At 33.2% G+C, this 12,613-nt stretch overlaps 1 protein-coding gene and 1 long non-coding RNA gene across 7 annotated transcripts; one reads left to right on the top strand and one right to left on the bottom strand.

Moving 5' to 3' along the window:
• Positions 1-2,221: 2,221 nt before the first annotated feature.
• On the top strand, positions 2,222-4,582 carry LOC131616391 (uncharacterized). The gene is made up of 4 exons (XR_009288093.1): positions 2,222-2,496; positions 3,115-3,169; positions 3,248-3,365; positions 3,492-4,582. It is a non-coding gene; the product is annotated as an uncharacterized LOC131616391 (long non-coding RNA).
• LOC131616381 (disease resistance protein RUN1-like) lies at positions 4,580-12,328 on the bottom strand. Of its 6 annotated transcripts, none has more exons than XM_058887698.1 (9): positions 11,760-12,328; positions 11,492-11,572; positions 10,180-11,278; positions 9,506-9,781; positions 8,605-9,384; positions 6,633-8,422; positions 5,407-5,457; positions 4,898-4,981; positions 4,580-4,792 (listed from the first exon to the last, which is right to left on the bottom strand). In XM_058887698.1, exons 1-6 carry the CDS (start codon positions 12,227-12,229, stop codon positions 7,880-7,882), a joined length of 3,249 nt encoding a protein of 1,082 aa, XP_058743681.1. In that variant the 5' UTR covers positions 12,230-12,328; the 3' UTR covers positions 4,580-4,792; positions 4,898-4,981; positions 5,407-5,457; positions 6,633-7,879. The 6 variants fall into 6 exon arrangements, with proteins under 6 accessions (XP_058743681.1, XP_058743684.1, XP_058743680.1 ...); XM_058887701.1 differs by having other exon boundaries at positions 4,580-4,981; positions 8,605-8,780; positions 8,901-9,384; XM_058887697.1 differs by having other exon boundaries at positions 4,580-5,004.
• Positions 12,329-12,613: the final 285 nt, after the last annotated feature.

Raw genomic sequence — 12,613 nt, 5'->3', positions numbered from 1 at the left:
TTTTAAGTAAATCAAAGAGTTAGATCATTTACTATTAACTTATAAACAAATAAAAACATAAACTAGAATAGTTGGGATTCGAAACGTGTCCTGACTTGTTGTTTCCTTGATTTTATTGAAAACCGAGGGAATATGATGTTTTTATTTTTATAAAAATAAATAAATATGGTGCGTCTTTGCATATTATCTCGTTTTTTTCTGACTGAGGTGAAAATTTCGTCATAAAAAATGTTATTTGTTGTAGTGTCGTATCTTATTTCACTAAACGGACGTCCGTACTAAGAAATATCGTATAACCTTTCCTACCTCTTGGATAGCATGTAAAGACACAACCCACGACTTTATTATTGTATATTTCAGATTTGGCAGAAACCTAATTAATTAGCTTGGTTGTCTAACATGGATGGATTAGCTTGGCAACTTTATCCTTAAGCATTTATCTCCTTCAGGCCTCGTGCTTGAGGACTGTGTACATTCCATATTTGGCAAGAACTTAATTGAGTAGCTTGGTCGGCTAACACGAGTGGACTAGCCCGACAACTTTATCCTTAAACACTCGACCCTTCAGGCCTCACACTTGAGGGACTGTGAACATCCCGGAAAGAACTATACTCCACCTTGCTCAAACTTCAAAGTCTTAAAATATACTCCCTCTGTCCCAAATTATAAGAGAAAATCACTTTTTTGATTCATTGAATAATTAATGTATCTAGTCTATATATTGACCTGATACATTAATTATTCAATGAATCTAAAAAGTGAATTTCTTTTATAAATTGGGACGGATGGAGTATTTTCTTTTAACAAATCAAAACTAACTTTTCTCATTCATAATCAAAAGATTAATACAAAAAGGAATTGCATGCATAATACTACGACTAGCCCAAGAATTAGCTGTCTTTACTAACGAGTGAGCAACCATATTCATTTGACGTTTAACAAACTTTGAAAAAATTATGTAATAGTAACGGAATATCTCTTATTATAGTATAAAACTCTGAAATTCTTATGGTAACATAGTGAAAAGCTTGCATCACTCTAAGAGAATCACTTTCGAAGGTAATACGATCAATATTTAACGGCATAACAAATTGGATAGCTTCTTTGAGAGCGAAAGCTTCCGCTTCGAGAACATAAAAGTTACCAGGATCCCATGTCACTTCAGTATCAATGAAATTACCGAAATCATCTCTAAAACACCAATCTCTATTAATCGTATTATTATTATTGATCTAAACGATGGCGTTGACCTACAGGGCTGGCCCTGTGCATGTGCAGGAAGTGCTACAGCACAGGGCCCCAAATTATGGGAGGCCCCAAATTTTTTAAAAGATTCAATTTTTTCCCTTAAATATTAATCGAAATAAATAAAATGTTATAATAAAAAATCAATAAATCAAAAAAATACTATATTAAAAATTCAATACATACAAAAATTGAGATATATCAAAACTCAAAATAATTATAATTAAATATATTATTGATTAATACATAAATGTAATTTTTATGCGTCTTTTTTAATTATTATAATTATATTTATATTTTAAATTTGGGCCCTTTTTTAAACTTAGAACGGGGCCTCTGCGTCGATTAGGCCGGCCCTGTTGACCTACTTATTTCACTAAATAGACGTTGTTTCAAGGAAATTAATAGATTATTTTATTCTTTTAGACTAAAGACGTTTTTTTTACCAAACACGTTATCCAACTTAGAACTTCACATAAAACATCCTCATAAATAAACCATAGACTTTAGCGACTAAGGATAATGAGGACAATTTTAAGATGATTTACTTTTTGAGTCAAATTATTCTAATTATAATTAGTTTTAAATAATAGTATTTTATTATTTTTAAATAATAGTATTTTATTATTTTTAAATAAAATAAATAGATTAATAATTTATTTTAGTATATTTTAAATAGCTATAATAATTTTTATATAAAAATAAAACATATAATTAATGGTTAAGTCTAGGGTGAGGGCTCAATTAAGTCCCTCACCGGTGAGACCTCTTAAAATATCCATAAGATTAAATGAATGGTTAAGATCTACTATGGTAAATTTGAGAACATGTCAAATTAATTATAGGTGATTTTTTTTACACAGTAAAAAAGTATTTTTACTTTTCGTACTATATTTGTTTCGTACATTTTCAGTTTCACATGCCATTATATATCTCTCTCTATATTTGCCGTTTCCATTTTTCTGGCCGCCGCCGTCAGAAGCAAAGAGAAACACCATCTTATTTATCGCACCTTCCTTTATTCTCCACTACAACACAACATATTTAACATTGCGACAACCACAGCTGCAACACAGTTTTATCACCGCCACGAAATCCATCACCGCAATATAACTTATTTACCGCCCCGAGAGTCACCACTGCGACACAGCCTATCTACCGTCGTGAGAACCACCGTTGCAACACAACCTATTTATTACTGCGAGAGCCACTTCACTCATAGTCAAATTCTCGATAATTCAATTTTAATCGGTGAGTTTTGACTTCTTCAAATTTTCTTTGATTGATTATATGCTTGCAACATCGATGCAGCTAATATTGTTACCAAACTCAATTTTAGGTTATTTTTTTGCTGAATTGTTTACGACACTTGTTTGATGTCGAATTCGAGTTTGTTCTTCTGCGTGAAGCTTGTAGTCTTATGTCTGATGTTTGTGTTCTTTTTTCTGTGAGTAACCAATTATATGTGTTTATTTATTGAGAGTATTCAAATTTCTTTCCTAGACCAATTATATGTGTGTTTATTTGCTGAGAGTATTTAAATATCTTTCCTAGACTGTATCCTGCTAAATAATTTTAGTAACTTTGTATTGCTTTATAGATGTTAAATATTGCTCCTCAATATAGCCTATGTTGTTTTGATTTGTCTGCTCGGATTTGCCAATAACGACCTGTTGTAAATAGGTGACTTTGGCTCCTCACTTGTTAATTTTTGAGCCAACCATGAATGAGTTTGTTTGTAGAATATTTTTTGAGGTGCTTATGAAGTTTTGTTCTTCTGAAGTTATTATTTAGTTAGCCAAGACTGCTTGAGTATACTTATTAGTAATTTTTGTTATGAAAATAACATGGATGACATATTTGGTGCAGGAAATAGAGAAAGAACATCGGTACCATTTGTCGAATAGTTATAGGTGGTATGGAGGTAAAAGGAGAAAATTTTAAATTTTCGTATTAGTGTACTTTAGTACTTATGTTAAAACTATGTTGTTTATTGTGATAGGGACTAAAAGACGTGTCAACGGAAGTGGTTGATGAAACAGGTGAGGATAGTGAGGAAGATTTCAGTTGATGGTGCCAAATGGTTATGCAAAAAAAGAATTCATGGCAACTGTGTCTAGGTTCAATATCAATAGTGCTTTATTTGATTGAGATTTAAAGCTGTACTATTTTCATGTTTTATTAATATTAAATCATATTATTCAATATGGGAGTGTTCTAGAACTGACGATATTCAATGATGGCAGTCAACATGGTGGTGCATTCAATATGGGGGTGTTCTTAGAACTGACGATATTCAATGATGGCAGTCAACATGGTGGTGTTCTCAGAAGAAGAAGCTATGTCGTTCAGCGGTGTTGTTCTCGAAACCGACGAAAATTGATGGTGCTCATAGAAACTACGACATTGTGTTCACAGAACATGAACCTGTTTGTGGTTTTATTATTTTTCACTGAAATTTCGCTTTTAATTAAAACTGTTGTTAACCAGATCCAAACCGATTTAAAGTTCTTTGCTTTAATCTGGTTTTCCTTGATATGTAATATTTGTCTGCTTTCAATCAGAAAGCTGCGAAGAGAAAAAGGATTACTTGCTGCTTGAAAAGCCAACTTTGAAAAGAGTAAAGAGTTCAAGGAACAGTTGCAAGTTTTCAGGAAAGAAAATGCTGCAAGCAGCAGTCAATAGAAGGATTACTTGCTGCTTGAAAAGCCAACTTTGAAAAGAGTAAAGAGTTCAAGGAACAGTTGCAAGTTTTCAGGAAAGAAAATGCTGCAAGCAGCAGTCAATAGAAGGATTACTTGCTGCTTGAAAAGCCAACTTTGAAAAGAGTAAAGAGTTCAAGGAACAGTTGCAAGTTTTCAGGAAAGAAAATGCTGCAAGCAGCAGTCAATAGAAGGATTATGGCCTGATATGATATTTTGCCAATTTCAAAACATTGAATTATTCTATTATCAATATTGTAAGAATTTTCCATTCCTTTGTTAGAAGAAGGATTTCCTCCATATTAGAGAGGTCGTGTAGCTTCTAAACAAATGTATGGAAAAAATCAAAATAAATGAAATACATATGTATTTTTATACAGTCAACATTAATAACAGAGCTCTTTATTTGTTTACAAAATATAAAAGAATCCTGCCTCACCACCATTACTTAATAGAAAGAAACTCATCACTCAAATAATGTTAGATTAGATTGTTCTATTTGCTTTTTACTCTACTGGAGGCTTCACACAAAATTAGTCGAAAACTTAGGGTGGAAGGTTTAAATAAAAGAACATTGTATATGTTTGAATTAATAAAATCTGTAGATTTTTACTCTACTAGAAGAAGTACAATAGAATAAAAACATGTTAAAGAGTCACAATAGCATATTCTTTTGTCATCCACAAACTGTTATGAATAAAATACTCTTTCACTAGCAACAGTACAAAAAAGCACCTATAAGGAGAAACAAAATATACAATTATGCTAATCATTCATCCGATAAAGATGATTTCTTCATTTTGATTTACTCCTCACGTTGGGGGGAAAAGAGCCTAAGTGCATCCCTCAGAAGAATTGCCTCTCTTTCACTTTCACCTTTCTTCCATACCTTGAAATCTAAGGGAGAAGAAAAAGCAGATTGAGATTCAGAATATAGTTTGAGTACAGACAATGAAAGGATATTCTCTCCTCCATCCCTTTTCATTTGCCAGATCAAGACAATTTCGCAACACTGCTATCTCTCTTGAGATCCACTGCCATATAAAGAGACAAATATCTGTAACAAAATATGATAGACCAGAGGTTCTTTTATATTCTAAAGGAATCAGAAATGTTCAATAATGTTAATAAGTCATTAGATAAATGAAGTGTTGGGGATAAAGGATTGAAGGGGAGCGTATTTTAAATTTTGAGAATGATTTATAGATTTACCGTCTCCTGGCACATGCTCAAGTAAAATTCAAAATTATGCGAATGTAAATTTTATGCTTGTATAGTAGTAAGTTTTTTGAATGCTGGAAAATAGTGAGATTTTGCACTTGTTGAATTTCATGATGCATAGCTCATGTTGACATGCTAGATTCCAAGTAACTTCACTTTGAATTATATTCAGCTATATCTTAACAATAGGGAAAAAAGGATTTATTACACGGCACAATAATATTGATATTCGACTTACATGCTTCATGATATCTTTGTGCAGAGTTCTAGCTTTCTGCTCAAGCTCCAGCTGTGAAACACACAAGTGGTTATCATTTGGTCACTACAAATCCTATTAGTTGTACTATTTAACAAATCAAATTCTTACTCGTGAGAAACACAAAGCTCACACAAGGGAAAGCCCATAAAATAAATGTTGGCCAAAATGACAATAATTAAAGGTGACACAGATCTAATGCAAAAAAACACCTAGATTATGAGACATTAAATCAATAGGATGCTTGTGTTTCTCAAGACAATAGGCTGAAAATTCTAACTATCTGAAAATTCTGAACAGATGACCATATTATGGTCCCCGTAAGATAATAATAAATTATAACTAAAATGTTACTCAAATAATATCTACCAAGTTTAACCCTCTATATTTTTCTTAAAACTGTTGATACCTTTGTCATTTACAAGCTTTATTTACTAATCAAATTTTCAAATCAAATTCTAAATCTATAACAAATCATAAGAATTTTAAAATATCAACCCTTAATGTCTTTACTTTAAGGAGCCAAATCCCATATATAAAAGATCATCCCATACAAAAAACAAAACCCTGTTGCAAATCCCAACCTACTAACTAAATACTAGTAAATACTGTACAAAATAACAGACAGGGAATAGAAACATAACATCTCCAGCATCTGGTTGTTACTACTTACTACACTGAAACACGCAAGGACGGTTCTTTTTATATTCTTACAATAAAAATCAATTCTTAATAAAAAATCTCCACAGTTGACAACATGTGGATAACTTGTTAGACTCCTTTTAAGCTTTTCAAATAGTGACTTTGAACGAAAAATTGCTAAAAGTCTAAAAAATTCTTAATGTTCAGTATTCACCTTTGAGGATATGCTATGACAATCTACTAAATGCCAATCAAATCAAAATTTTGAATACTTACAAAACCAAACTTTTCAAAGCGTCGCACTAATTACCCAGGCCATAAAGAAACTGAAATCTAGTGGGTCACTAAAATCATAAACCAAACCAAATTAACAAACTAGGTTCAGATTTTTCACACAGAAAACTCAACTACTATTCATAAAAATATGGTTTGACTCAACTAATAGCATTCAAAAATCAAAACCACCAACAAGTTAAAACTCAGAATTTCCCAAATTGAAATGAAGACAAAAACTAGGTTAAAAATGATAGTCAATGAACAAGTAGCAAAAACAGAGTGTGTAGTACCTGGCAGCTAGCGGTGGCTGGTGAGAAACGAAAATATTCTGCGAAAAAGCTCAACAGAGAGGATTTGGTTCCTAATCTCTCTTTAAATTGTCAACGGAGAGGGTTTGTAGTCGAGAATAGAAAAGAGAAGAAGAGATTTGTGTATCTATGTTTATGTACGAAACACAAATAGTATAAAAGAAGAAAGCGATTGAGAGAGAGGAATGAGAATTTGGGATTACGAATTTGGTACCGCTTTATAAAACACCAACCATCAAACCATGGAAATTGGACATAGTGTGCTTTGCTTCTACCGGTGACCGCCGCCGGAAAAAATAAAGGGAAAAAATTGAGACGTTACTGAGAAACATGGAGAGACGGAGAGATAGATATATAATGGAATAATGTAGATGTTTTAGATAAGTATGAAACCCAATTCGTACAAAAGTAAAAAAAGATTTTGACACAGTAAAAAAAGATTTTGACAGTGAGAAACAAAATCACCTATAACTAATTTTACATGTTCTCAATTTTAATCAAATAAATCTTAAACATTCATTTAATCTCATGGCTATTTTTAAAGGTCTTACCGGTGAGGAACTTAATTGAGCCCTCACCCTAGACTTGACCATAATTAAGATAATAGGTTATCGTGACAATTTATTTTAGAAAAAAAGTAATTCTATTATGACATTTGAGAAAAATATGAAGTCAAAAATATTTTTTTTGTTAGATCAATTTAGAATATTTAAATGACTATGTATGTCAATTTATTGTTAAATTTCAGCTTTAAAACTTCAAAAGATATTGTTTAAACTTCACCCCAAATATCATGAATAAGATTTGAACCATGCTTATTTTAAATAATTAAAACACAATATTCCTTTCTAATTCTCAACGGTGCAGGCAAGAATCTACCTTTAGTTCTAATTCTCAAATAGAAAGGAAGACTGAAAATTAAGCTACCTTAAGACTGCAAATCTTAACATGCATGCACCCTCTTACTGATACTCTTAGTTATAAAATATATTATCCAACAACTTGAAATCATCTGGCCTAGATGCACTAATTTTACACTTCCTCGATCAAACCAAGCACTGTTTATAGCAGGGCCTTTTCAAGGCTACAATGTATTGGTAGAGATGATGATGAAGATCACATCCAAAACCCAAGCAAGCATTGTACATCCTCCCTGAAATATATTACAAAACATACAAGAGAGTTCCATACATAACAAAGTGCGTGTCCAATATAAAATTGGTAAGATCTCAATCCTGGTTCAAGCATAAACATTTTCTCACTCTTTTTACAAATCCTATAAAAGAAATTCTGTTTGTCTTCGGTAATGGTTCATTCTTGACAAAAAGTGATTGTTCCGTTTTCACATCAGGTGATGGATGTGCTTCCACTTGAATTGTTGGGTCAACTTCCGTTCCATATATTAGATAGACAGTCGTCTCCTTAACAGTCAATCCGTGCCCAATAGCTACAAAAATCTCCACATTGTCACCAACTCCTAAATTTGATTTCACGCTTAGCCAATCTTCATCATTAAACGATATTACCGTGTCTCCTTTGTAAATATGGATAGTGAATTTTGTGTAATTAATAATCAAGACACTAGTGAAACATTCAGATGTCGGATTTTCAGGTCTTGATGAATGAAGAACACAAAGAGTTATGCCCTTCATTGCAGAATCGGTATCCTCGGGAACTTGAAATTTTACCGAAGGTCCTTCACCTCTATAGACTAACCAAGAAGGATAATTGTCTTCAGGAAAGAAAGAATTGCTACAATTGGTTGCCAATCTCTGTATCATGAGCATTTGCTTAGTTATTTAAATTATTCTAATTATGCTATGCAATTTGTTGAATAGATTTGTATATTTAAGAGTCTTTTATCATTTGAAGAAAAAGAAGCAAATGGAAAGTAATTCCATGTTCTCTTAAGTAATGATAAATATCGGTAAAGGTGGAAAGATAGAAAAGGAACCTGTGATAAGCTCTTCTCAAGAGTATCGATGACAATGTGGCAACTTCCAATTCCAATCAAAACAGATCTCAAGGAAATATCTGAAATTTGCGGTGCATGTGATGTTCCCAGTTCAGTAAGACCGGCACCGTATAGATCATCAAGAAATCTTTTGAATTCTTGTTTCAGTTGAATCTCTGAGTCACATTGTATTGAAACACTTCTTAGTTTTGAACAGCTGCTAAGTATTTCTGATTGATAGACCAAACCCAAATTATTAGTCTGTATGTTCAGGGAAACAAGAGACATTGACATACCACCGAAAGGAGGAATGCGTGATAAGGAATTCATTGTTGGTGACATCCAAGACCGAATGAGAGATGGAAAAACATCATGCGGTAATCCTTCATATCCACAAAGGGATATATATCCAATACTTTTTAATCTTAGTATTGAATATGGAACTTCTTTTACGGATGTATCTTTTGCAATCAGTGTTTTCAAGGATTCCATCTGCCCCATGTCTTCTTCCAACTTGTCAATCTTTGAACAGCCGGAGAGGATGAGAGTTTTCACTGATGTCAATTGATATATCTCTCTTGGGAGATTGCTAAGGCTTGTACAATCCTTCAAATTTATCAAAAGAAGATTCTTGAGATCTCCAATGGACGAGTGCACCTCGGACAAACTTTGACAATCCTTCATAACGAGTTTTTCTAGGTTCGGTAATTTTGAAAAGTCAGGGGTGCTTTTTAAGCACTTGGAATGACTGAGATTGATAATTTTCAGCTTCTGCATCAACTGCAAGAAAATAATTGTTTAAAAGAAAAATTAGTGGATAAGATGAAAATGAAACAGTGGCAAAAATAACTATTTCCATTAACCATGATTATAAGAGGAAAATATCTAGTGATATATGTACCTGAGGCTTCTTCCAAACTTGTGTAAGATTACTGTGTTTTAAGTCCATAGCAACTAGATTGTTCTGATAAAAGTTTTCTGGCATGTATTTTAAAGGAAATCCTTGCCAAGAAAGCCATTTCAGGTTCCTTGGAAAACACCCATAATCTCCTATGAATTGTACATGATCAAGTTGCAACAATCTCAATCTCTTCATTTTTTCAAAAGCTATAGTGTCGAAGCAAACACCACTGGTCCCTTGCAACTTCATAACCAATCCTTCAATGGCATTTGTTCCCTGCAACACAAAGAAAGACCATAGAAAAATAAATTAAAAAGGAAATCTTAATTTAGTTGTTACATGAAGCAACAAATACAATCACATATAAAATGGCAGGATTCCGTGAACGAACTTCTCCAAAAATTCGAGATGCTACATGAAGACACATGAACGGAACCTTGTAAGATTTTTAACATGGACAAAAACTTGTAAGATTTTTAATAAGCCTAAGATGGTTTTTATATTGCATCTTTAACAAGGACAAACACTTGAAAGATAATGAACCCCACTATTTTTCGACAATTGATGGGAAAAGTAAAAAACATTTCAAAAACAACTATAGTTTTTATATCTTTAAAGATTTTGAAAGATGATAAAAAAAAAAGAAGTCAAGATTTGTGAAAAGAAATTCTTACGGTGTGGTCAGTTAATACATTAACTACATCCTCATGACACCACAATCGACTACGTTTCTCAGGCTCCTCGGGTGAACTTTCACGAACAATTTCTCTTCCCATGTCTCGTAGCAAAGCATGCATTCCAAGCTTATTATTCGTTTCAACTTTTATGAGGCTTCTTTCTATCAGTACTGTTATTCCAATATCAGCATGAAATCCACAACCATTTAGTACCTCAGTAACATAAACTTTGTCCTTACCGATAAAGAAACAACACACATCAAGAAATATGTCCTTTTCCATACGATCCTCTAAACCATCAAAGCTAATTTTTAGTTTCTCATGTATTTGATCATTGGGTATCTTTTCTAGCTTTGATAATACACTCCGCCAGTCTTGTTTTCTCCTCTTGCACAAGTAAGATCCAAGGACTTCAAGAGCTAGTGGCAGTCCACCACAATAGGAAACTACATCTCCTGAGAGGCTAAGGAAACCTTCAGCTGGATGCCCCTCCTTAAACGCATGCCAACTGAAAAGCTCAAGGGACTCGATCGCATTCAATTCCTCCGCTTCATAAATAAAGTCAACTCCAAGGATATCAAGTAGATGCACATCTCTTGTTGTGATGATTATTATACTTCCTGAACCAATCCCATTTCGATTCCCACATAGTGCCTTTAGTTGCTCCAGCGTACTAACATCATCAAGTACAACAAGTGCCCGTTTTGTGGAGAGCCGTTCATTGATCATAGCTTTTCCCAACTCAACACTACGCACCTTTATTTTTCTTGTTAGGATATCTGAAAGAAGTTGTTCTTGTAAATCCTTTTGGCCTCTATCTTTCTCCCAAACTTCTCTAATATTCGCAAGGAAGCTTCGATCTTCAAATTCATAACAAAGATTATTGTAGATGACTTTGGCAATGGTGCTTTTGCCAATTCCCCCCATTCCCCAAATCCCTACTAAACAAACTTCTCTTGTGTTCTGTCTTAAAAACCGAATCAACTGTTCCGCACGGGATTCTAGTCCAACTGGAAAATCTGGGATAGGTAAGCATTTTTTGTCTAGCTTTTTCAAAACTTGGCCAACAACTTCCTTCACAACGCTGCTTTCGTTACTGCAATAATAAATATTTTTCAAAAGACAAAGAAATAAATAATGAAAGAGTAGAAAACATAGTACTGCTAATCATGAACTGACATTTGACTCAATTCCCAATCATCTAAACTAACACCGCTAATAAAATTCAAATACTATGTACTTTGTATGAACACTTCCAAGTTGCAAGTAACCTATTAGAAACGAAGTTTAAAAAGAAGAAGACATTTACCTGTAATTATTCATATCCCAACCAGCCAAATTCGAAGCATCGGTGAGTGCTTTCTTTCGTGGATTTTCCTTCACATCACTCCTTTGATTATTTCAACAAAAAATATTTCAAAATACGAAAATGAAAGATTTGAAGGCTAAAATCATTAAATCCATTTGCAACCAAGTCAACTAAGCACTAGTAGGTTCTCTTTGGCATAGCCAGTTTTTAAGCTTATAACTCAAGTTTTACACGGTCGTTCGATAAAAAAACAAAATAGAAAACTTACCTGTGACTTATATCCCAAGCAGCCCAAGTGGAAGATTTGTTGAGTGTTGTCTTTGGTGGATTTTCCAAATTATTTGTGTTGTTACTTTTATTGACAGCTTCTCCGAAAGTTTGCTTAGCATATTCACGTATATACGAAGGGGTAATACCACCGTGAAATAAAGGAAGAATAACTCGATCCTTATCTCTGTGGAACTTCATGATTTGTTCGAGTTCATCAAGACACCAACTAGAATGAACGTAGTTTTCTGAGAAAACAACTATGAATATCCGAGAACCTCCAATTGCTCGCAGTAGCTCTGGTCCAAGTTCCTTTCCCTTTTCAAGATTCTCATCGTCGAGAAAAGTGTTGATTCCAGCATTTGAGAGTGCTGCATAGAGATGAGAAACGAAATTGCTGCGAGTGTCTTTTCCCCTAAAATTGATGAACACCTCGTAGATCCATTGGGGTTTGGATGATGAAGAAAACATGAGTTTGTTACGATGAAAAGAGAGAAGATGAGTGATTACAGAAAGACTCAGTTTATGGAAATGAATCAATAAAGTAAGGTCAACGTTCGTCACGGTTCAAAATTGTTTCCAGAAATGGATAGCGCGGTTAATTTAAAACTTACTATAAAAACTAAAGTACATGAAAAATTCACTGGATATCTTTCTGACTTCATTTATTACTTTTCAACTTTTCTGATTTCAAGGTTAAAAATATCTAATTACAATCTTGCTTCAATTATATGGATTTGGTATTTAATGTATCTGATGTGTCACTTCAACAATTCTTTTTACTATTTTTTATTTTATTTAAATGTCTTAATCAAATTCAAATATTCAAATGAATCATTCATTTTTATCTTGGCT

The sequence above is a fragment of the Vicia villosa genome, linkage group LG7 (genome assembly GCF_029867415.1).
Source record: "Vicia villosa cultivar HV-30 ecotype Madison, WI linkage group LG7, Vvil1.0, whole genome shotgun sequence".
Lineage (NCBI taxonomy): Eukaryota > Viridiplantae > Streptophyta > Magnoliopsida > Fabales > Fabaceae > Vicia > Vicia villosa.
Note: the sequence above shows the minus strand (reverse complement) of the source record. Positions and strands in the feature narration are given on the sequence as shown.